The sequence below is a fragment of the Pristis pectinata genome, chromosome 14 (genome assembly GCF_009764475.1).
Source record: "Pristis pectinata isolate sPriPec2 chromosome 14, sPriPec2.1.pri, whole genome shotgun sequence".
In the NCBI taxonomy this organism is placed as follows: domain Eukaryota; kingdom Metazoa; phylum Chordata; class Chondrichthyes; order Rhinopristiformes; family Pristidae; genus Pristis; species Pristis pectinata.
The window spans coordinates 44,842,381-44,867,857 of NC_067418.1; the positions used below are offsets into that span (position 1 = coordinate 44,842,381).

The 25,477-nt window shown below is 41.4% G+C and overlaps 1 protein-coding gene across 2 annotated transcripts in view; it reads right to left on the minus strand.

The window, feature by feature from the left end:
- Nucleotides 1-2,073: 2,073 nt before the first annotated feature.
- The window catches only part of traf6 (TNF receptor-associated factor 6), a 38,279-nt gene continuing 14,875 nt past the window's right edge, over nt 2,074-25,477 (minus strand). For both annotated transcript variants that reach the window (XM_052029648.1, XM_052029649.1), the window contains exons 4-7: nt 21,761-21,919; nt 17,509-17,580; nt 12,362-12,439; nt 2,074-9,841 (exon numbers count right to left, since the gene is read on the minus strand). In XM_052029648.1, coding sequence (XP_051885608.1) covers nt 8,897-9,841; nt 12,362-12,439; nt 17,509-17,580; nt 21,761-21,919 — 1,254 coding nt within the window. In that variant the 3' untranslated portion in view covers nt 2,074-8,896. The remainder of the gene's footprint in view (nt 9,842-12,361; nt 12,440-17,508; nt 17,581-21,760; nt 21,920-25,477) is intronic.

Genomic DNA, 25,477 nt, shown 5'->3' on the forward strand with positions numbered 1-25,477 from the left:
ACTGTGTGGGAACACCTTCACCTGAAGGACTGCAGTGGTTCAAGGTGGCTCACCAGCACCTCGTCAGAGGCAATTAGAGATGGGCAATTGGTCTTGCCAGCAATGCCCAGATCCCAAAAAGCTAAACAGAAAAAACACATATTGCCACATATTGCAATGGTTCATGAAGGATATTGAACACCATTTTCAGGGGCAAGTGGAGATAGACAAAAAACATCGACCTTAATCTTAAAACTAACAATTTGAGAAAGCACATTATAATAAAATATTTGTCAATGAGGGTTAGCAATGTCACCCATGAAGAATGGGCAGAAGAACAAAATCCCAGAAGGCAGTCAGTTCCCAGACATTAAACTCCAGCAAGCAGTGGAGAAAAATACAGAAAAAAAAGTATTATGAAAGCCAAAGTAATGTCAACAGTTTGAATAATTGATTCCAATCTCCATGGTGAAGAAAATAGACATGTATAATTCAATGGGTCAAACCTTGAACCCTTCAAAAGAATGAAACAGGGGCCTCAAAGTCAGTCTAAAGGAAAATTAAGTAGGTTGCCAAACAATTCAAGGAAGCATGGAAGGAAGCAGATTGGAAAACACAAGAGATCCAAAGCACAGGAAAGCAAGCTAGATGCCAACAAGATAAGACTTGAAGAAAGGGCATTGCAAAAGCAATCTGTAACTGGCAGAGGAAAGAATGTGCAACTATTTTGGTACATTTGAAGAAAAATAGGCCCTTAGAGAGCTCTAATTTTCATCTAAAATGGATGGGGACATTATTTACAAATTATGGAAAAGCAACTTAAGAAACACTTGCTTGAAATTCATTTGAGTGCTTTTGGAAATGTCAGCTTCCTATGAGGGCCCCTGAAATCGGAGGATTTCCCTCCATTGGAACACTTGGGTAGAATCAACCATTGGGAACTAATCCATTTAGCTTCCATCAGATTAGTTGCGAGCATTTAATGAGGCAGTACATCAAAAAACGGCCTAAGCACTACTCTGGGATTGAACCTACCCTAGGAGTGAATTTACTCTGCTCAAATGATGTACTTCTTGTTGGGTTTATGCATGAGCGCTCTGAGCCCCATATTTGGTCTTGCTGACATCACTGAGAATGCATTATATTATCAGAGGTACCATCTTTTGAATGGATGTTACGCTAAAATCCCATCCACTTGTAAAGGGTGGACATAAACGATTCCATAGAGCAATTCAAAGACCAAGAAATTTCCCGATATTCTGGCTAACAACTCGCTCTCAGCTGGAACCTCCAAAACAGATTAAGCCTTTCATTGCTTTTTGCTGCTTACGGAAATCAGTTGCTAAGTTTGCCTGCACAACTGTAGTGACCACATTTCAATAATACTTTACATACAGTAAAATCCTACAGCTGTTATATCGCTGTGGAATTGAAAGTTTGCAAACAAATCCAGCAGGGTCTCTTGGGATAAATTGTAGTCCCTCAAATTTACATAGTTGCAGACCCTCCAAATCGGAATAGGTGCCAGTACAGGAAGAGAGCACATTCTAGATCAGGCAAAGACAATAACCACTGTGGATCTCTCAGTAGTTTAGCAGACCCATTCAACCAAAATCTCTAAACTAGAGAGACCCAAATTTTCAAAAGCCTCATTTTTGACAGTAAACTTCCACTCCTTTTATATAAACTATATTTTGCCATCACTTCAGTTGAATTTCCAGGAGGCCATTGTGTGCGACTCAGCTTCCATTGCATAGTCTGGCCAAATCAACAGAATTGTGGATTTCAATTCAATCAAGAAGTCTGCTTCCAGTCAGTTGTCCTAATGACGTTTAATGCCTTTCTTAACACCAGCATCAGTTCCTTCTTGACAGTGGTTTGTGGCAAAGAATTCCATATTGTAGCCAGTTTTGATTCAGGGGAATCGTGCCTCCTTGAAAATGAATGTGCATGCTATCTTCCAGCTAAATATCTGTTACAAATAACTGAATGACCTCGGCACTATTGTGTTGACAAGTCACCTGAGTACTTGGTGCTTAGCAAGTCAGTGCTTTCACAATGAGATTGAGAAAATTTGATGGCAAAAAAAGAGAGGTTTTTCCTTTATTAAAGCACAGAGATGAATTCCTTTCATTTGGGGTTAAAGTTTCAACTATGCCGTTAAAAACATTACAAATGATAATCCAGCAGCATCTGTGGTGCTTAATACAGGCTCATAGAAGAAATCAAGCCACATCCAGTCTATAGACCCAAATTTACCCAAGAACACAACAGGGACCCTTTAATACAGAGAGTAATCCAACATAAGCCATCCTTATTCTGTATTAGAGAAGAATCACTGCTACAGGCATAGGATTACATAAAATTAATGTGACACAGGCCATTTAGCCCAACCAATCCATGCTGGCATTTATGATCTTTAAGCTTCCTTTTGACTTTTCTCATATAAATCCATCAGCCTCCCCTTGAATGCATCCATACAATTTGCTTCAACCACTCCCAGCAGAAGTCAAACTCCATATTCCCAGTGCTCTTTAGGTGAAGACGTTTCTTCCGAATTCCCTGTTGGATTTTTGGTGTTTATCTTACATTGGTGACATCTAGGTATTCTCTTCACAAGTGCATCCTTTCTGTACCTTCTCTATCAAAACATTTCATAACTTTAAAAACATTAATTAGGTCACCCTTCAGCATTCTTTTCTCAACTCTTCAACTTTTCCCGATTATATACACTCCCATTTCTGGTACCAGCTTTGTACATCTACGCCGTAGACCCTTCAGTGCATCAATTTCCTTTTTATGACAAGACAACCAAAACTGTATGCAGTAACCCAAGTGTAATCTAACCAAGGTTGAGTACAGGCTTAGCATTACTTTCCATCTGAACTGCTGAAAGGTCATCAGTCTGAAACATGAACTCCATTTTCTCTCTCCACAGATCCACCCGACCTAAGAATTTCCAACATTTTTTTTGTTTCATATTTCTAGCATCTGCAGTTCTTTTTTGCTATTCCTCCATTTTCTACTATATTCCTGTGCAAATAAAGCAAACCAAGCACTAGGGTTTATGTATGATCTCACTAGCCTGTGACACAACTTCCTGTGATTGGTGTGTTTGCTCCTCACATTACCTAAATTTCCATCTTCAAGAATTGAGACCTTGGCAAAGACTTAAGTTACTGACTCATATTCAGCAATTACATAAATGATGGCTCCGAAGGCATGAGGAGAGATCCTGCAAACCACATGCTGGAATTCCCAATGATCAAAACATGAACTACTGAGTCACGGAAAGCCAAGCCACAGCATGTGGATGCCTGTGGTGCTGCAGGAACACAAGGCAGGGGAGTGGATGGAGATTAATATCCTCTTTTCCCAAGACAGAACCCATCCAGGTGATCAACTTAATATTTTGTTAAACAAGAAAAAAAATTAAGTTGAAAGTGTGCTAGACTTAAGATTGCACTGTATGTTGCCCATTTTATCAGGACCAATGACATTAATCTAGAGTGGTTGATGGGAATGTGTGGAGAATAAAATGAGATTAGTGTAAATGGGTATTTAATGGTTGCTGGGTCTCAATGGACCAAATGGCCTGTTTTCACTGCCGTATCACTCATTAAATTTGAAATATAATTTGATTAATAATTCCATTTTTGTTAGACAATATGGAAAATTAGCTTTCGCTTTCTGAAAAACACAGCAAATATGCTAACATTTTTTGTGTAGTGCTAATCATGAACAGAATACTCTTTAAATGGTTTCACTTTTATTAGGAGTTTTAAATATGAAGTGAAAACTGGTCAGAGACACGTGCACATTTCCAAAAGGGATTTACATGCATGTAGAGTGACAAGGTGACAATGTAACTTAGTGTCCAACACTGTTTAGATGTGCTAAGATCATGTTCAATTGAGTCAGGTCAGTCATCAACCTTTCTTCAGATCTGGGAACAGTTAAAATCTAAATGGGATTTAAGATACAATGGAGGTGGGGAGAGGAGAAATAGAGTTCAGAAAGATTAAATGACAGAATTATGTGTGGGCAGTTGGGCAGCAATGTGGTAAATAAAGGAATTTAAAACCACTTAGGTGGTGGTGTAAATGGGGGAATGCACGAGGAGCTCTGAATTCACAACTTCCCCAGACAAGCATTTTTCAATGAGATCCACTTGGCTAGTAACTTACACAATCAACCAGTCAGTTCTGACACAAACTATGATTTGGTCAACTACAGGCACTGTTGGCCACCTTTCTCATTTAGCTGTCCAGAAAGCCACAAAGCTCAAGAATGGCACTTCGCTCATTTTGGTTCCTTATGGAAAGCAGTCAGGATAAATAAGCTATTGTCATTGATGTGAAATGCAAAGGTTGACCATCTCTAATTTTAGTTTCAAATAGAGGTGGGTTAGCGAGCGAAAGCCGGCAAAGATGAGAGACACTTTGGGGAATACATGGCCCTCAACTGCTTCTTGAAAGCTCCTGCCCCTGTTCCCCTAAATATTAAGAGTCAGAGTTTTACAATACGGAAACAGGCCCTTCAGCGCAACTCATCTACGCCGACCAAGGTGCCTACCTCAGCTAGTCTCATTTGCCTGTATTGGGCCCATATCCCTCTAAACCTTTCCTATCCATGTACGTGTCCAAATATTGTTTAAATGTTGTAATTGTACCAGCCTCTACAGCTTCCTCTGACAGCTGATAACATATATCCACCACTCTCTGTGTGAAAAAGTTGCCCCTTAGGTTCCCTTTTAAATCTTTCCAATCCTTTATGTCCCCAGTTTCTTCATCTCTCATCTTCCAATAGTGCTTTCACATCCTTCACTAACCCCCTCTGAAATCCTCCTGCCACAGCCTGGCTTTTGGAAGAGGCTGAGACCTTCAAGTAAGATCTATAATGAAGGGCTTTAAAACAAAAATGCCAAACAATGAACCTTTTCAACCATGTTCTTGTAAAGCCTGTACCTTTTAATTAAAAAAAATTCAACTCCTAAATTTTGGGCAGGAGAAAAAAATGTGGCTCTTTCAGCAGAAGGAAATTTACACCACCCAGTGGACAGAGATGAGAATTACACAGATATTTGAAGTACACAATATTTTTGGGAGGCACAAGTGTCAGCCTTGGAAAATATGACAAAAGACTTGGTTACAAATGGGAAACCCTGTTACAGCAACACGTGCAGATATCATGAGCAACTACAAATGTAACAGCGGTGTTAATACTGAAAACAAATTGCTTACAAATGATAAGATGTCTATTTCAATAATAACATGCACAGAAAAGAACTTCCAGGTCCTGTTTCGATTATCACAAAATATATTGTTCTACATTAAGAGTTGTTAAATTGTGAAGGGGAAAATGATGAATAATCAAAACACTTGCAGAAGGTATAAACAATTATTACAGTGTTAAAGTTGCATAACTACATAAAATTATTGTTGGAATTCTATACCATTATTTTCCTTTGAGTGTACAGAGCCACCATAAATGAGTATGTTATATTACAATTGGTTAGTTATCATTCATTGTTTTAACAGTCAGCAATGAAAGGAAGTCTAATGCCTGGCATTCCACTACATCCCAAAAGGTGTAAGGAGATTTTTCTGGAGGTTCAGGGTGAATAGCTAGGGATACCAGAACAAAGGTTTTCAGTTTGTAATTCAAGGCATGCTGATATCAGAGTCAGGTAAGGGATTTCCCTCCATAGATGCTGCCTGATCTGCTGAGTTCCTCCAGCATTTTGGATTCTTCAGTTTGCAGGGCATTAACGTAATAACAAACGGAGTTATATAGGACTCGTTGTGGTGTCCCAAAGCACTTCACAACCACTCTATTGTAGGCAAACAAAATAATTTGCACTCAGACTGCAATGAACAGAAATATTATCTGGTCATTTATATGTGGTTGAAGAATGCAAGTTAACCATACCACTGGCAAACTTCACCTTCTTCGCTGAATAAAGCCATGGGATGGATCGTCTAGTCACATCTGGTAGTGCAAGCCTGTTTGGAAGCACTTCCTCAGTAGAGCACCAAGGTTGGCCCAAATTATGTGAAATCTCTGGAGTAGGGTTTGACCAATGATCTTCAACTAAGAATAGTCTAACAGAGGATGGACACAAAAGCACAAGATTCATCGTACAGTTTTGTTGCAGTTTGTAATAACTTTTTTCTTTCTCTCCGAGGCCTCACGTTACTAGCCAGGAATCAAACACCAAAAACAGATAAACTACTCATTGTCATTTGAGGATTTGGGCTTTAAATAATGCTTTTGGTCAGTGCACCAAAAGAAATAATTGAAAACTCAACTGTTTGAGAAACTGATACTTGTCTTTCACTTCTTGCTGTTCCATGTGTGGCAAATGCCATCCAGCATTTCACCCAAGGCATTGTTAAGGTCACTCAACAGTGCAGTGAATCCCAGATAAATCACTGCCTTGTGGACAATAGCCACCTCAACCAAACTTTGCTATCAGGCAAAGAAATAGGATCACTGGTGATCTGTTTCTGCCTCAGCCCAGCAGTGTCAGGGCAATTGTTGCATTGTATCTTCTGCCCAACGAACTTAGGACAGACCAGAGTATCAACTGGAACCCTTTTAACTTGCATGGGTTAGTGGGGCAGCTGTGTCTATTCTGCTTCCTTTGTTTCATCGTAGATTTTTTGACTATTTATAATAAAAAAAAGCTCTCTTTCGACTTAGACCACTTTCGCAGAGTATTTTTCACCTGTAGGAAAGGCTAGGACTAGGAAGCACGTTTTACACCCTAAAGGCATTTCACAGCCAATTAAGTATTCTTGACGAGTTGTCACTGTTGAAATGCAGGTAAGTGTGGCTAACAATTAACACGTAGTGGCTCTGGTAAATATCAAAATGAAACAGATGATAGGGTCAGCCAGAAGTGATGCCAATCAAGAGTACTTTGATGTTCCTCCTTGAGTAATGCCAGTTCTTCCAAGGTCATCAAGGAAAGTTAGGGAACATCTCAAAGCTTTAGCATAGTTATTCCATTTCAGCAGCAACTAAAGGCATTCTGAGAGTTGGGAGGGGTGGGAAGCAGGGAAATGAACCAGATTCAGCACTCATTGCTTAGATATTGGTGGATTGGTGGGGGGGGGGGGGGGGGGGGGCGAAGAAGGGGGAGGGGTAGCGGGTAGGGTTAGGCAGAAGGCTGAGAAACCTCATAATACAGGTCAGCCACATCTCCTCCATCATTAATTACCCAGTTTTCACCACATTGGCTCACATGACCACTACCTTCAAAGGCAAATCAGGAAGAGGCAATCAATTCTGGCCTTACCAGCAATGACTGCTTCACGAAAAATGAATGAATTGAAAAACTGAAGAACAGTTACTTAGCACAGCCACTGGAACTAAGCCAGGAGAGAAGCTTTCAAAGCTTTCAAGAGAAGGGAAAATTATTGGATGGAGGAAATAAAAACCTCAAGAAATCAGGAAGGTGAACGGGCTCAATAACAACTGCCTCATCTCAACAGCTTGACATGGATCTTAAGGTGCATAGGACCCAAAAACTGGCACGTTTCTTATAAACTGGAGAGGGACAAGGTGTCAGTTTTGGTCAGAGCAGAAAGCAGATAAGATCATGACTGCTCATTCCAATAAGAAATGTACTGCATGCACATTTACTCCTCCCCAGCATTAACATCGCTTACCTTAATGGTCATAAAAAAATATACTTTCATTTTTGTTACACAAAACACAAATAACATCTGATAAATTAGACTCAAAATCAGCTTAATCACAGTGATGCCAAGCACACACCCATTACCTGAGGAGGCTGCAAAGAGAAATAGGTAAGTGAGTGGGAACTGATCTGGCAAAAGGAGTACAATGTGGGGAAAATGTGAAATTATCCACTTTGACAGAAAAAATTTAAAAGAACTAAATGGTGAGAGACTGCAGAGGGATCTGGATATCCTTGTGCATGATTCGTTGAAGGCTAGTATGCAGGTTAAGCAAATAATTAGGAAAGTGAACGGATTTTTTTTATTGCTGGTGGAACTGAATACAAAAGTAGGGAGGTTATGCCTCAATTACATATGGCACTTATGAGAGCACATCTTGATTCTGTGTTCAGTTGGTTTCCTTTTGTGAGGTATGATACGAATATATTGGAAGCAGTTCAGAAGGTCTACCAGATTGATACCTGGAGTGGGCAGGTTATCTCAAGGAAAGACTGGATGGTCTAGGTTTGTATTTGCTGTTGTTTAGAAGAGCGAGAGAGGACTTGACTGAAGAATATAAACTCGTGAAAGATCTTATCAGGATGGTTGTGGAGAAGAGGTTTTCTCTTGTGAGAGAATCTAGAACTAGGGATCACTGTTTAAAAATAAGATTGATGAGGTGAATTCTCTCATCCTGATGGTCATGCATCTTTGGAACTCCCTTCCACGAAGGGCCATAGAAGCAGATTCTTTGAATATATTTAAGGCAGAGGTAGATGGATTCTTGATAAAGCAAGGGGGTGAAAGGTTACTAGAGATAGTTGGGAACATAGGGTTGAGGTTACAATCAGATTAGCTACAATCTAATTGAATGGCAAAGCAGGCTCGAGAGGCAGAGTGGCCTTGTGATTCTCCTAATCCGTATGAATCTTCAATAAAATTTTATAAAAATAAAATTATGTATAAAATACAGTGAATAATAAACACCAGGTACCATCAATTCGAAGTGAGCAGCCTATCTGTAGCTATCACGGTGATACAAGCATTATAACCAGTGATTCCCAGCATTCAGAATATGAGCCATTTTGTTTTCAACACCAATGTCTGTCGGAAGTATATCATCATCTCCCTTTGTAAGGTAATGTGGCTACTTGGCTGCGTTATACAAATTCCAGTTCTGTCCCAGTTAAAGCAATGTCACTGAAGGGCAGGGTGGCTCCAGCCAGTGGTCACAGGCCACCCTCTGCCGAGCGAGGCTGGAAGTCATCTTTCCTTGCCCAGTTCTGGTCCATCCGGGTCACCACCTCACAGCGGACAAGCAGCACGTCGTCCTTCACGTATGTGCGCTGACTGAGGGCCTTAAGGTGCAGGAAGGTGACGTAGCCGAAGCCTTTGGGGTTGCGTTGCAGGGCGGGCCGCTGGAACGCCAGCAACTCGGGCTTGCTCTCCATGACCTCCTCATGGTTCAACTTGATGGGGCCCTCAGACTGGTCGAGGATGGAGAGCCGGATGGTGCCCTGGAAGGGCCAGGGCAGGTAGCTGTCGTACTCGCCCTGCATGGTGTGCACAAAGAGTGAGATGTAATTGGAGCAACGCTGGGCACTGGGCGTCTGCAGATGCAGGCGGAGGCACAGCTTGTAGCCCGGCTTGCCCGTGTAGAAGCCAGGGCTGTGGAGCACCACGGGTTGGTCCTCCGCCTGCGCCAGCAGGTGAACACTGAAGTTTTCCACCTTCCAGATAAAAATCCCGTTGCACTGCTGAGCCTCCAACTCACCCAGGCGCTCCTCCAACATGCGGGCACTGCGCTTCAACTCCCCCATCTGGTTGCTCTGCGTTTCCATCTTGGCAGCCAGCTCGCGGATCTGATGGTCCTGCCGGACCAGGCGTCCCTCCAGCTGCTGGACAGTCTCCTTCAGGTTCTGAACCAGGGGCGAACAGTCACAGGACACCGAGGATGCCGAGGGTGGCGGCGGAGACGGCTGCATGTGGGAGTGGGAGGCCTGAAGCAGCCCTGGGAGCACTGCTGGCTGGAAGTCAACCTCAGGGTTCAGTGTGTCAATGCAAGACATCTGAGAAGTTAGTCCTATGCTTACGCTGCGCAGAGTCTGGGCCATCATCCGCATGTGGGCCTGTGTGTAGTCCTGCAGATGCATCGCCAGATCATTTCTCTGCATCTGAACGACAGGAAGCAGTCAAATTAGCTGGCTCTTTTTTGGTTGCATTTGTTAAAATGTAATATAATTTTACAGATAAAACCAACAACTTTCATTTACGCAGCACCTTAGTGACGAGATAGTTGAAGGTTTGGTCAGTGATTGGGTGGGGATTTGGGGTGTTGGAATTAAATCAAAGGCATGCAAGAGCCCAAATTCAGAGGAAACCACAGATCTGAGGTTTTTAAAAGCTGGATGAAATCTAGAATCATGGTGAGGTTTGAGGTCACAACCTCAATCGAAGGATCAGGACAGAATCTCGATAGTTAGATGCAATTATAAGAACATTGTTCCGAGTGAGAGAAAATTGATGTGCTAGGTATCTGAAGCAATTGCTGGTACTGCACAGGTTAATCTGCGTCTGAAAGAGGGAAAAGCAGGTTTTAGTTCAGACTAAGAGTGCCTCATTGGAATAAACACATGCTTCTCAGCTTGGCAGCCTGTCACCAGTGGGGTGTCACAAGGATTGGTGATCGGACGACACTATTCACAATCTATATCAGTGATCTGGCCAAGGAGACAAAGTGTGATATTTCCAAGTTTTCTGGCAATACTGAACCAGCTGAGGGGCGAGTACAGAGGATGCAAGGAAGCTTTAAGAGGGATTTGGACAAGCTGAGTGATTGTGTGAGAACACGGCAGATACAATACAATATGGAAAATGCAAGGTCTTCCACTTTGGCGCACAAAACAGAATAGCAGAGTACTTAATAAGTGAAGAGAAACTGAGTGGTGTTGAAGTTGCCAAAGGCCAACATGTAGGTACAACAAGTGATTTGGAGGGTAGATGGTATGTTCGCCTTCATTACAAGTGGATTTGATTACAGCAATAAGGAAATCTTTTTGCAAATGCATAGGGCCTTGCTGAGACCATACCTTGGGTCAGTTTTGGTCTCTTTACTCAAGATGAATGCACTTGCCATAGATGGAGTGCAGTGAAGATTCATTAGACTCTTCAGTTCAGAAGAATGAGAGATCTCATCAAAACTAAAAGTTTTCTTTCTTAAAAAAAAGGGCTTGACAGATCAGAAGCAGGAAGGATGTTTTAGTTAAGGAATCTAGGACCAAGGGCACAGTTTGAGAATAAAGAGTCAGCCTTGAGAGTAAAATGAGAAATTTCTTCACTCAGAAGTTGGTGATCTTTTCAAACTCACTACTCCAGATGAATTGGGAAGCTCAGTCTTTGTATTCATTCAGAACAGAGGTTACAGGAATCAAGGGAAATGGCACTGAGGTAGAACATCAGGCAATAGATAATGGCAGATACGCCTGGAAGGTCTACTCCTGTTACTATTTCTTATGTTCTCAAAGTGGTAAAGGAACAGTTTGCTGCTCTTCTCAGGCAGAAGAACAGTGGGAGAGACTGGGCACTCTTGTTGGACTCACTAACTGAGGAGGCTTTAATGTCAGAAAGAGAAGGAGGTTTTTTTTGGCCTCAAGCCTGTTCTACCATTCAATTAGATCATGGCTGACGCACCCATCATTCCATCTGTCAGTCTAAATTTCTTGATCCTCCCGTCTGACTGAAATCAACAGTTGGGAAATTTTCAATTGGTCCTCTGCATCGGGGACAGAATTCCAGACTTCCACTTTCTGTGAAGCACTGATTTATGACAACAGTCCTGAATGCCCTTGTTCTAATTTTAAGCACAGTGCCCACTTGGCTTTCTATCATTTAAAGTTTCCTGCTCAACTCTCATTTTCTGTCCTCACTTTTATCCAAATTCCAGCCTTTCTCCTGATCACACCTGTCCAAACTTGGACCTAACAAAGCTTGATAATAATATGAATGATAGGCTAAGTCCAAACTCAACTAATGGTTCCTGGTGTACAGAGAGTCCCATTGGCAGGAGATAGATACTATCAGAAACAATCTTTGCTCTGAAGTGGCCAAAGAGGATCTCATTATTAACATTGGGAGTATTTGTTTGCATAGAAGTCTCTATCAGATGTCTTCATTACTCCATAGATTTAAATTTATCAGGTGTAAGTGTTGTGCTGCTTCTTGTGAATAAAATAATTAAGAGAAATCCTTACTCTGAAAATGCACAAATGGTCATTGATCTGTACTGATACATAACATTCAGGTGGCATGAGCAATCATTGTTCTGGATTGCATAGTTATCAGGAGTAAAGCCCTACAATCAAGAATAATCTATAGCCTATCCTGGCTGATGACCTGTCAGTATTAGAACAAAGATCTAAATGTGTGTGCTATCAGTGACGAATCAGTTAATGGTTTCAGAATCTTTGCTCTGTACTATTGTAAACAGCCACTAATCCATTTAAAATAAATGATAACACTAAAAATAACAGGAACTCAGCTCCACTTCCTGTTCTACTCTAGTACATTGGGCACAATTATTAGGTCAAAAAGCAATACAACCCTTTGCTTCCATTTTCATAAGTTTACATCAGTCACTGTAAAAATGCCTCGAATCAAGCTCCATAATAGCACAGATTACTCTACCACTGACTCACCTTTTCTGGGCAACCAAAAGTACTGAAAGTGCAGGGAACAGGGGCTTTTGGGCAATCCAGGTTATAATGGTTCGGCATCTGTAGAAAGAATCATTTAAGTTAAAACCAAGTAGTAGGGCATAAAAATGGAGAACAAGAATGTATCCTTTTTCAATTCAGTCTCCTGTGGTTTGGCTCTGGTATACTCCTTGTAGCAGTTGGCCACTCCACCTATACCCACCCCTTCCTTGCATCACCCCCAACCTCCTCTGGAGCTGAGAAAGAACACACAGATAGATGCCACAAGTATTTTCAGTACTGCGCAACCCTCAACCACAAGCAGATCAGATAACCTGCTCTCCTCAACATGACACAGTATCGTGAAACAGTAAAACCTGCAAATCACAAATTGTAAAATTGAAATTAAAATCAAAGAATCAACAACTTAAAATTGCAACATTATCCCATGGCCCGTTGCCCAATTTAAGGAAAAGCTAATATGCTTTAATTTAGTTGTTACTAGAAATAGAATGAATGTAGAATTAGTGTAACTGGGTGATTGATGGTTGGCATACGGTGGGCTGAAGGACCTGTTTCCGTGCTATATGTCACTGTGACTCTATAAGAAACCTCAGGAAAGGATCTTGCAAAGATTAATGATGAAAAATATTTACATATCCGCTGATAAATGAAGTTTAAAAAACTGCAGATGCTGGAAATCTGAAATAAAAACAAAACACTGGAAACAGCAGAAATCAGAAAATGCTGGAAACACTCAGCAAGTCAGGCAGCATCTGTGGAAAGAGAAACAGTTACTTGGACTTGAAACATTAACTGTTTCTCTTTCCACAGAGGCTGCCTGACTTGCTGAGTGTTTCAAGCATTTTCTGATTTTATTACACTTCCACTGGACTAGCCGCCCAACACACTTTATTTGACTTCATCCCCTCCCTGGCCCTGGGTCACTCAGGCCAATACAGAGTACAGCAGCAAGTATCACACTCAATTTGAGATCTACTTTTTGTAGGAAATATTTTCTGTATCTAAGATCTGAAGCACGAAAACATTACCCAAAGACATTTCACAGCAAAGACAGACTTATTCTGGTCAACTGCTTGTGTTCATATCCTTTTATTCCTTTTCACCCTCACGCTTACCTTGTTTTCCATTACCACAATTAAGTGCTAGGAGAGTCGTCATTTACTCACACTCTTGCAGTTACGGTAGTATAATTAGTGGACTAGTATCCACAAAGCCTAGACTATTGACCTCATGACATAAATTTAAATCCCATCTCAGTTTAAATAATTAATTTTTAAAAATCTGAATGAAAAGCTATTATCAGTAATGGTAACTTTGAAACTCCTGGATGGCTATTAAAATCCCATCTGCTTCACAAATGCCCCACAGGGGAGGAAATCTCCCATTTTGAATTGAGTTGGCCTATTTGTGACTACGAATCCACTAATGTGGTTGCCTCTGAACTGCCCTCTGCAGTGATCAATACGTCATTCAGCTGAGGGACAATTAGGAACAGCTAATGAATGCCAGTCTGACGAGCGATGGCCACATCCAATAAATAAAACAAATCTCTGTATTGGCCCCAGACACTGAAGGACAAACCTCAGCAGTTGCAGAGTAAACATCTGCGCAGTCAGAAGTCACTTCAACACTCTTTAGCACTGCAATCTTCTGATCCATTCACATTTCGAAGACAACAGCAGGATAAATGCACTAACCTTCAAGTAAAATGTTAATATGGCATACTACAAAAACTTTCCAAAAACAGCATATTTACATTTTTGCACTATCAGGGGAGGGGATCCAAACATTTAAAGAAAAAGATTTGTGACTGTGTAGTACATGAAACACTTAGAATCGCATTGTATTTTGTTCCTTGCAATACCATTTACACTGGAAAAGATCCCAAAAACAGGAAAAGAAGTGAGATTGTGTATTAGTGTGATAAGTACAAAAGAATTGGTGTGCACCAAGGCCAAATTAGTTTTTGCCTCAGTGGAAATGAAGCCCTGAGAACAGCTGAGTTGCTGCTGTTATTATTTCAACCTTCAGTTCAGCATTCAGACCGGTGTTAGTGAAGATCGAAATTATCCGAATATGCTGAGGATGTGCTCCCAGGATATCCTCTGGATCCCACTGTGGACAAGCACCATAAGTTTATGCATCCACCTCCTCCTCGCAGAAAACTGAGGGTGGGGCAAATCAGACAACAGTAATACAATGTGAAAGTCAAGAAGGGTTTAGACTCTGTTTCATTAGGAGTTGGTCACTACCTGAAACTAGCAGTTAGTTGTATCTAATTGCGGATGTTATATAGATCATGTGACAAGTAGGTATGGATTGCTTCAGTTTTTGAGGAAATGCAAATGGAATACCTAATCACCTGCTATTACCACAACTTTGAATCTTATGATGGAGGGAACATTATTGATGAAGTTGAAGATGGTTGAGCCTGGAATGCCATGGACTCCTGCAGCAAAGTCCTAGGTTAATGGCACACTAACCATCACATAACTTCTTTAATGCAAGGTGTGGCTCTAAATGGTGGTCGTTTTCCTCTATGATTCCTCAGGCACAGTAGCGTAGCAGTTAGCGTAACGCTATTACAGCGCCAGCGGCCTGGGTTCAATTCTGGCCGCTGTCTGTAAGAAGGTCGTATGTTCTCCCCACGTCTGCGTGAGTTTCCCCCGGGTGCTCCAGTTTCCTCCCACATTCCAAAGACGTGCGGGTTGGGAAGTCGTGGACGTGCTATGTTGGTGCCGGAAGCGTGGCAACACTTGCGGGCTGCCCCCAGAACACACCACGCAAAAGATGCACTTCACTGTGTGTTTCGATGTACGTGTGACTAATAAAGATATCTTGTCTTATCTTGCTAGGGCTTCTTGCTGTCATGTTTGATCAAGCACAGTCACTCTCATGCTGCCTCTGGAATTCTGCTTAACTTGTCCACGTTTGGACCACAGCTGGAGCAGAGTAGTGATGGTGAAGTTTATTGATGAGAAGGTACCAATCTACCATCAACAATTCTTTAATCATTTTGCTGATGATCAAATGTAAGTGGATTGGGCAGGTCCTGTATTTTGTGCTATCACATTCACTAACAAAGTGCCTTTTCAGAGCAAAAATGCCCCAAACACTTCACAGGAATATTTTCAAACAAACTCTGATGCCGAGCCACATAAGGAGGTTCTCAAACTGATTACCAAAACAGTATTCACCTTGCAGCTTTTCAATTTTTCCCCAGGTAAATTCCAGTTTAATATCTATAGTGGGCCAGCTCGGCTGAAGGCATGACTAGTTCTTTAGCACAGGTGTTCAACATTGCGATGGGCATGAATCTGGTGCACTCAGCTATACAGGTTGACTCTATCCATGTACAGTGGCATGCAAAAGTTTGGGCACCCCTGTTACTGTGAATAGCTAAGTGAGTAAAAGATGACCTGATTTCCAAAAGGCATAAAGTTAAAGATGACACATTTCTTTAATATTTTAAGCAAGATTACTTTTTTATTTCCATCTTATACAGTTTCAAAATAACAAAAAAGGAAAAGGGCCTGAAGCAAAAGTTTGGGCACCCTGCATGGTCAGTACTTAGTAACACTCCCTTTGGCAAGTATCACAGCTTGTAAATGCTCTCTGTATCCAGCTAAGAGTCTTTCAATTCCTGTTTGGGGGGTTTTCGCTCATTTTTCCTTACAAAAAGCTTCCAGTTCTGTGAGATTCTTAGGCCGTCTTGCATGCACTGCTCTTTTGAGGTCTACCCACAGATTTCCGACGATGTTTAGGTCGGGGGACTGTGAGGGCCACGGCAAAACCTTCAGCTTGTGCCTCTTGAGGTAGTCCATTGTGGATTTTGAGGTGTGTTTAGGATCGTTATCCTGTTGTATCCTCTTTTCATCTTCAGCTTTTTTTTTTTACAGACGGTGTGATGTTTGCTTCCAGAATTTGCTGGTATTTAATTGAATTCATTCTTCCCTCTACCAGTGAAATGTTCCCCGTGCCACTGGCTGCAACACAAGCCCAAAGCATGATCGATCCACCCCCGTGCTTAATAGTTGGAGGTGTTCTTTTCATGAAATTCTGCGCCCTTTTTTTTCTCCAAACATACCTTTGCTTATTGCGGCCAAGAGGTTCTATTTTAACTTCATCAGTCCATAGGACTTGTTTCCAAAATGCATCAGGCTGACGCTGACTTTTGTGGTGAGGATGCAGGAAAGGTTTTCTTCTGATGACTCTTCCATGAAGGTCATATTTGTGCAGGTGTCGCTGCACAGTAGAACAGTGCACCACCACTCCAGGGTCTGCTAAATCTTCCTGAAGGTCTTTTGCAGTCAAACGGGGGTTTTGATTTGCCTTTCTAGCAATCCCACGAGCAGTTCTCTCGGAAAGTTTTCTTGGTCTTCCAGACCTCAACTTGACCTCCACCATTCCTATTAGCTGCCATTTCTTAATTACATTGCGAACTGAGGAAACGGCTACCTGAAAATGCTTTGCTATCTTCTTATAGCCTTCTCCTGCTTCGTGGGCATCATTTATTTTTAATTTTCAGAGTGCTAAGCAGCTGCTTAGAGGAGCCCATAACTGCTGATTGTTGGGACAAGGTTTGAGGAGTCAGGGAATTTATAAAGCTTTGAAATTTGCATCACTTGGCCTTTCCTAACGATGACTGTGAACAAGCCATAGCCCTAAAAAGCTAATGAAGGTCTGAGACCTTGGTAAAAGTTATCTGAGAGCTCAAATCTCTTGGGGTGCCCAAACTTTTGCATGGTGCTCCTTTCCTTTTTTCACTCTAAAATGTACAAAACAAAAATAATACACTAATCTTGCTTAAAATGTTGAAAAGAATGTTTCATCTTTAACTTTATGACTTTTTGGAGATCAGTTCATCTTCTACCCACTTAACTATTCACAGTAACAGACATTTTGACCAGGTGTGTCCAAACTTTTGCATGCTACTGTGTATCAATGTACTCCTTACCCAACAACATGTTCTATTCAAGGAGGTAGTGCACTATCATCCTACCCAGCCATAGACAACACCGAGGGTTGGATAATAAAGGCTGGCTTTGCCCAATACTTCAGATTTTTTTTTAAATCAGCAGACTGTCGCACAGTATCTTTGATAACTTAGTGTAACATCCACTTACCTGTTCCCTAATGAGCTCCATGTTGCAGTATTCACATGTGATATTGGCCAATGGACAACTTTGATCATGATCCTGAGAGAGGAAAAGAAATCAGATTTAGTGAAAAACTAAAGAGCAACTTTATATATCAGAAGATGAGAAGCGATCTATTTGCCCCATAAGACCATAATTAAACAATCTAAGGTAATTGAATGGGAACAGTCTGCACCCTGAGAAATTTTGTACAATAGAAATGCAAGAAGAGATACTTGAACCAATGGAGTCATGTCCATGGATGGGCTGAATGTTCATATTTGCACATTTTTACAACTGAATAAAATTACTTTTCCTAACAGGTCTATACAAATCTCACAGACTCAACTGTATATGAACCAGGGACTTCAGAAATACAATGGGAGAAAAGAATGGTGTTTGTCTTTCACTCAAGGACAAAAACACAAAACAAAACCCTGTGGACTAGAGGTCCAACAAGCCCTAATCATGATCAGACTGAATGCTGGGGGAGGGTTGTTGATGACCTGTGCCCCTTCCTGTTTTCTGCAGTTAGTTGTATTTCTCCACAGTATTGAGGTTGCTGTGAGCTGCCCATGTCTCTAAAGCAAACAGGACAGGGATTATTGTTTCTCAGTAGAGCAAAAGCTTAGAACACAGAACAGGAGAGCATAAGAACAGGGCCTTGAGCCCGAGATGTCTGCGCCAACCATGATGCCAACTTAAACTGCACATCTGCCTACACGTGGTCTCAATCCCTCAATTCCCTGCCTGTTCACGTGTCCATCTAAACGTCTGTTAAACACTGCTGTCATAGCTTGATGCTGGGTTCAAGGCCTCCACTTTCAAACATTGTTACACAGGTAACTATGGACTATGCTACACCACTTGAGGCAATAGTGAATTTCCTCATCTACATCGACCTTGGCTGAGAAATGGCACCTAATATATGGAAAGCAACCCACCTTTTCCAGGGTCTTACTACAGATCTTGATTGTCAGAGGAAGTGAAGGTGGAAAGATAGGACACTTCAGCAGCATGGAGTCATACAGCACAGAAACAGGCCCTTCGGCCCAACTGGTCCATGCCCACCAAAATTCCCATCTAAGTTTGTCCTATTTGTCCATGTTTGGCCCATATCCCTCCAAACCTTTCCAATCCATGTATCTGTCCAAGTGCCTTTCAAATGTTGTTAATGTACCTGTCTCAACCACTTCGTCAGGCAGCTCATTCCATATACTGACCATCCTCAGTTACCCCTCAGGTTCCTGTTAAATCTCTCCCCTCTCACCTTAAACGTATGCCTTCTGGTTCTTGATTCCCCAACCCTGGGAAAAAAAACTGTGTGCATTCACCCTATCTATGCCTCTCATAATTTTGCACACTTCTATAAGATCAACCTTCATTCTCCTAAGCTCCAATGAAAAAAGTCCCAATCTGCTCAACGTCTCTCCATAACTCAGTCCCTCGAGTCCCGGCAACATCCTCATAAATCTCCTCTGCACTCTTTCCCAGCTTAGTGGCATCTCTCGGAAAGCAGGGTGACCAGAACGGTGAAGGTAGGTTGGGAATCGGTGCCTTCCAAATATTTAATGCAAGGTCCATCCTTTTGTATACTTCAATGAAGGGGCCAACAACATCTTGGAGCGCAGTCTCCCAAGAATGTGAGCACGCATGCATCACTTGCATACTGTAAGTTAATAATCAAGTTTGAGGCGATCTTAGTTCCAGAGTTGAGACGACAGCTTCTCACTTTTTCTGCAGATCAACTCCTAAACAACAGGAAACTTGTCAGAGGTGATGGGCAATTTTACAGCAATGAAGATTAAAGGCAGTGGGGCAATGACACAGCCTTGCATGACCCCACTGGGATTAGTTCTGTAGTGGGTCCACTGAAATAAGATCACAGTTTATAAGTGACTGAGTAGGAGACACAGAATGTTAATGAATTTCCCTGGATAGTTCTCAGAAATTCAGTACAATGAATTTCCCTGGATAGTCCTCGGAAATTCATTATATTATAAATTCATTAAATTTGGTTCTTGGGAGCTAACCCCATAACAATGTTAATTTTGGTACAAGATTTGCAGAAGGACACTGCCTCCTACTGTACAAATCGCAGAGATACACAACTAGAAAATACTCATGTTTCCAGAGATGTCTTGCAGGATACCATTGCAATGTGAAGACCACTTTCATTCCTTTTTTGGATAGTACACTGCAGTCAAGACAATCTGGGAAACATCATCTTCCATTCTCAACTACCTGCTAATCAAGTCAGAAGAATATAAAGAAGAAATGCCTTCTCAAATACTTTTATTTGAGATTAATGTGCTGCACTTGGTTCCTGCTCAGTATCATCCCTCCAAGGGGTTGATGGCCCAAGAAGATCTTAGGATGAAACCATCATGCTCAGTCATAGCATATACAGGTAACACAAATGCAGATTTGTGTGAGCATTTCATCTAGAAAATACTGAGATCTGTGGAAATCAATTATTTTGTAAATGGAGGGAAGGAACTGAGGGGGGAGGGGGAGGGAAGAGGGCAACAAAAAGTCTGTTCTCTATTTCTGTTTCCCCTTTTCTCATATCTTCGACTATTGTGCTAAAGGGGACAGGCTGCTACCTGCACCCAGAGACTTAATGAGACACCCAACTGAAGGGAATTTATAAACTTCCACGAGTGCAAGTTAACCAGGGTGGAATGGCATGGGCCATATCTGTGATGTACCTCACCCAAAGCACAGAGAATACTCTTATCTGTCATAACCTTTTCACCACTTAAAATCCAGGACAGGATCTACTTTACAACCACCAAGTCATTGCACTGGCACTCCAATGCATTCAGCCCTCTGCCTGAAAACTCATCACTACTGCCAAATACTATAGAGCTCTCCTGAGCTTAAGTCAAGGAGAAGCTCATCACTGAGTGGTGGCACTCTTGTTTTCATTTAGCCCAGTTTGCAAGTCAATTTCCCCACCCCAAAGACACAGACATTACTTCAACTGACACAGCAGTGCAGTACCAAGAGAGGGCCATGTTTCTGTAGGACATTACCTGATATCTTGGCCAATATTTATCCTTCAGCCACCATAACTAAAATAGAAACATGGCAATAATTTTTCGTTTGTGAGAGGTTGTTGTGCAAAAATTGGTTGCTAAATTTCAACAGTGACAAGAACTCCTAACTAGTACTTCAACGGGTGCAAAGCACCTCAGGACCGAGGATGAGAAAGAAGCCATGTTATGTATGCAAGTTGTGTTCTATTTCTCCAAAATTCAATGCTGTTAGTAGCAAAGGAGAACTGCAGATCAATTGTAACATCCCACAGCACAACCAAAAATCAGCGTGTAGGCATCTTCCCTGGGTCCTCTTCGCTTAACTCTGCAGATCGAGCAGTAAATGGATGGTGTGAGAAAGCAAGACTAGTTACAGTGATATACTCACTCAAGAGCAGCTCCTCTTTGAATAACACAATTAAATCTGCCTCTACTGCTACCTTTGGCAGTGCATTCCAGACTCTAACCACTTGCTTTGTGCAAGAAAAATAAGCTGCTGGAGAAACTCAGTGGGTCAGACATCATCTGTTGAGGGAAACGGACAGTTGACATTTCGGGTCAAGACCCTTCATCTGGACTGGAGTCCATTCTTGACCCGAAACGTCGACTGTCCATTTCCCTCATCAGACGCTGCCTGGCCTGCTGAGTCCCTCCAGCAGTTTTTTTTTTGCTCCAGATTTCAGCATGTGGAGTCTCGTATCTCCTGATCTGTGCAAAAGGTTTTCTTCAGGTCACTTTTGGATCTGATCACCTTCATTCTATGTCCCTGGTTCACAACCCATTTACCAACGTGAACAGTTTCTCGCCATCTCGTGTCCATGCCCTTCACGATTTTAAAAATACTTCAGTTCCCCTTACAACCACATTTGTTCCATGGAAAACAACCCAACTTCTCCAGTCTATAGAGATAACTAAATCCTTACAGTAATTTACGTAAATCTTTTCTGCAACTCTCTGAAACCTTAACATTTTTCCTAAGGTATACTGGCTTGCAAAGGGTGCCTTCCTTGCTCCTCAGATCCCTTCAGCCAAGTGGCGCAGGTCCTCCCAAGGGCAGTGATGAAAGAGGAAGAAAACTACACACTTTCAAATAGGGAAGCAATACCAAGACATTTTAAGGAATCTACAGAACAGGAAGTGCACAGGATATGCGAGCAATGCACACTGCAGAAAGTAATGAATGCTTTGAGAAAGCCTGCCTTTTTCTCCTGATAGGGCATCAACATAGCACAATTCTCGCAAGCAACAGGCCTCTTGGGACAGTCCGACTCCATGTGCGCCTGCAGTTCCTTTCGCCAGAGTACAGACACACATTGCGGACAGTTGACAACGGCGTATTCACACAGCTCCTGGTGATCCTGCAACACACACAGCACAAAGTGTCAGTGGTAAATCCCACGGGCAAAAAAAAAGCAGAATTACACTACGAAGTTACACATACCCAGATGTTCGTTCAACACTTTCAAAATCAACACACCTCAATTAGATCTCCACTCCCTACGGCACCTGCCACCCTCTTAGCTCTGTCCTTTTAACTGACTCACCATCTCACATCCCTAACCCCATCTCAGCCAACCTCAGGGTCTGGTTACAGGAGCAGTTAGGGAGCTCTTGGTAGTAATCCATGGAATGTACTGAAGATCCTGCCAAGAACCTAGTATTAACTTAAATATTTTGCATCGTTTGTTTGCTGGGACCACATTAAACAGCAGAGTATTGGTATGAGTTTATTATTGTCACTTGTACCGAGGTACAGTGAAAAGTTTGTCTTACGAACCGATCGTACAGGTCAATTCGTTACACAGTGCAGTTACATTGAATTAGTACAGAGTGCATTGATGTAGTACAGGTATAAACAATAACAGTACAGAGTAAAGAGTCACAGTCATAGAGAAAGTGCAGCGCAATAAGGTGCAAGGTCACAACAAGGTAGATCATGAATCTGTATGTCCCCCGACCATGCTTTGTATATCTGTTGACTAGCTCTACAGATTTAATTGACAGGCCTAGATAGAATGCCTAGAACAGGACTATTTCCTTTTGTAAAGATATCAACGAACAGCGGGCACAGATTTAAAGAAATTCATAAAAGGCACTGTCCCAAAAATCATACTCTGGATGAAAATAATTCCCTCCACTGTTCTCAAATTCTTCTGCAAATAAATTAAAACCTATATCCTATTAATCTTTCAGATAATGAAAAAACATCTTCCTTTAAAGTCGACACACCCTTTCAATCTTATCTGTCTTTCAGAACCCTCTGTTACAAATCCCAAACCAGTCAAGCATTCCTTGTGGCTAAAATCCTTCAGACCCTCCAAAGCCCTGTTGCACCCTTCAGTGGGTGACATTCTTCCTACAATTTATTGAGAAGAACTGAATGCAATATTCTATTTGGGGCCTAAACAGTGTTTTTTATAGTTCTAGATAAACATCTTGCTCTTTCATTCTATGTCACAGTCAATAAAGGAAACTACTCAGTGTGTATTTTAAACCATCTACCTACCTATCATGCTAACTTCAGGGATCTCAGGACATGTAATTCCAGGGTTGCTATTCATCCATACTTTTCAATATCCTACAATATCACATAAGGGAATATACAATATCAATTGTATATTCCCTTGTCTACTTGCCATCTCCAAATACACGACCTTAAACTTCTCTGGACTGAATTCCACATGCCACTTTTATGCACACCTGACCAGTCCACTGAAGCTTCCCAAGTCCATAGTTTAAGTTCGCACGATCAAACCATTTTTCTATCATCTGTAAATGTCCTTCTCAATTCACTTTACATTTAAGCTCAAATCATTAGCACACACTACAAAAGACAAGGGACATGGTACCAGCCCTTCCAGTCATGAAAACACCCATAAGGCGTTACCCTTTGCTTCCTAACCTTGAACAAATTCTGGATCCCATACATGTTTACTTCAAAGACCAGTCTGTGATGTAGGAACTTATTAACATCCTCGCTAAAGACTATATCAAACACACTTTTCTCATTGACCTTTTTGTCTTCTCCAAAATCCAATCAAGTCTGTCAGATACATTATTCCCTTAACAGTTTGATGCTGACTATCCTTGATTAATCCTCAGGATTCTAAGTGATAACTTAAATGGTCTTCAAAACTTTCTCACATAATTTTCTCATCATTGATTGACTGGCCTGTAATTACCCAGTCTATCACTTTTCATTTTAAACCAGCAGTACGTTACAGTACAGCAGTACCAACCCTCTGGCTCAATGCCAGGAGCGAGAGAACAATCTTTTAATGTTTCATTTTTAATTATGCGTATCCTATCTAATAACTCACACTCTATAATAATGTACCTCCCTTGTGAAGACAGATGCAAAGTATTTATTAACTACACCTGCATTTTCGTACCTGGGTTACAGACTATAATATCACGTTATTCATCAAATATCTTTTTGCATTCCTTAATTTAACTTGTCAATATGTTCTCTCTATCTCCTCTTCAATTTCACCCCTGCTCTTCCAATACTCCTCCAGACTTTGTGAAGTACTGAATTCTCACCTCAGCAATAGGCCTCATTTAATATCACCACAGGAAGGTTTACTATTGTTGTTTGGGAAGGAATCTGAAAGATTCAGAAGGGAGTATAGTGATGCGTTATTTTACTCTCTATGTCCCTTGGCAACGAGGAAGCATCAGATTTGGGAGGCCTTTCCTTTTACTTTGTGGGAAGCTATTGCTCCAAACCCTCATTTATTGCTTCCCTGAGTACCTCCCACTGCTTTGACACATTGATTTATCTTCAAGCAGCTTCTTCAATCTGTCTTTTACCCAATCATGGCTCTCACCTTTGTGGATTGGGGAATATTGACAGCTGGTCTTTCTTTGTCTTTTCCCAGTACACAGAATCTAACTGAATTATAACTACAACCACCCAAAATGCTCTCACATTAGTATACCTATCATTCTAAGCCAAGCCCTTTCACAAGAACATAAGCAAAAAGCAGTAGGCCACCAGGCCTCTCAAACCTGAAGCCTGCCCCACCATTCAATATGATCATGGCTGATCTATGCTGGACTCAACTCTTCTGTGCCAGTTCTCCATAAACCCTCAATTCTTCGATCTGTCAAACATTTATCCATCTCAACCTTTAAATATATCTAATGATCTGGCCTTCACCACCCTTCGTGGCAGAGAATTCCAGAGATTCATTAAGCCGGTTGGTCCAAGAGGGTAGAGATTTCTTCATAATATATTTTAATTTTTACTGACGCTATCCTAGATAATACTAGGGAACTTGAAAGACCTAACATGAAAGACCTGTCACATAGTTTTTGCAATTGTCAAAAATTTGCCCACATATTTGTTCCCGCCTCCCTCTAAATATTGCTGGGGTGGGGGTGATTGCCTTATTATTGATCTTTGATTCAATCCATACGTCTTCACTGTGTGGTTTCTTTAACCGACATTGGCATCCATTCGTTTTTGCAATCTTGACTGAAAACCATGTAGCCAAGAACATCAAACTACCCTTCCTACTCTCCTATGTTGGAGTGTTTGCTAAGTTATATTTCTACCTATCTATTTGTGTTATCAAACTCATTGATCTTATTCACTAGACTTCTTCAATTCAAGTATGTGTCATTAAATACTGTCAAACTCCTTTGTTGTGTAGCCCATCCCTCCTTTTGCCTTTAAAACTCAACTACCAATTCTTTTCGATTTCCAATTTTACTCCACTCCTCTTCCGAATGTGCTTTCGGATTCCCTCCCTAAATGAAGCTAGTTTAAACTCTTCCGAAAGCATTAGCAAACCTTCTGATATTAGTCCTGGGCCTGTAGAGATTCAACTTTGTTCACCTTCTAAAGATTTACTCTAAGATTTCCCAAAGTTTCTGGAATCTTAAGTCCTTCTTTCAGCACCAGGCTTCCA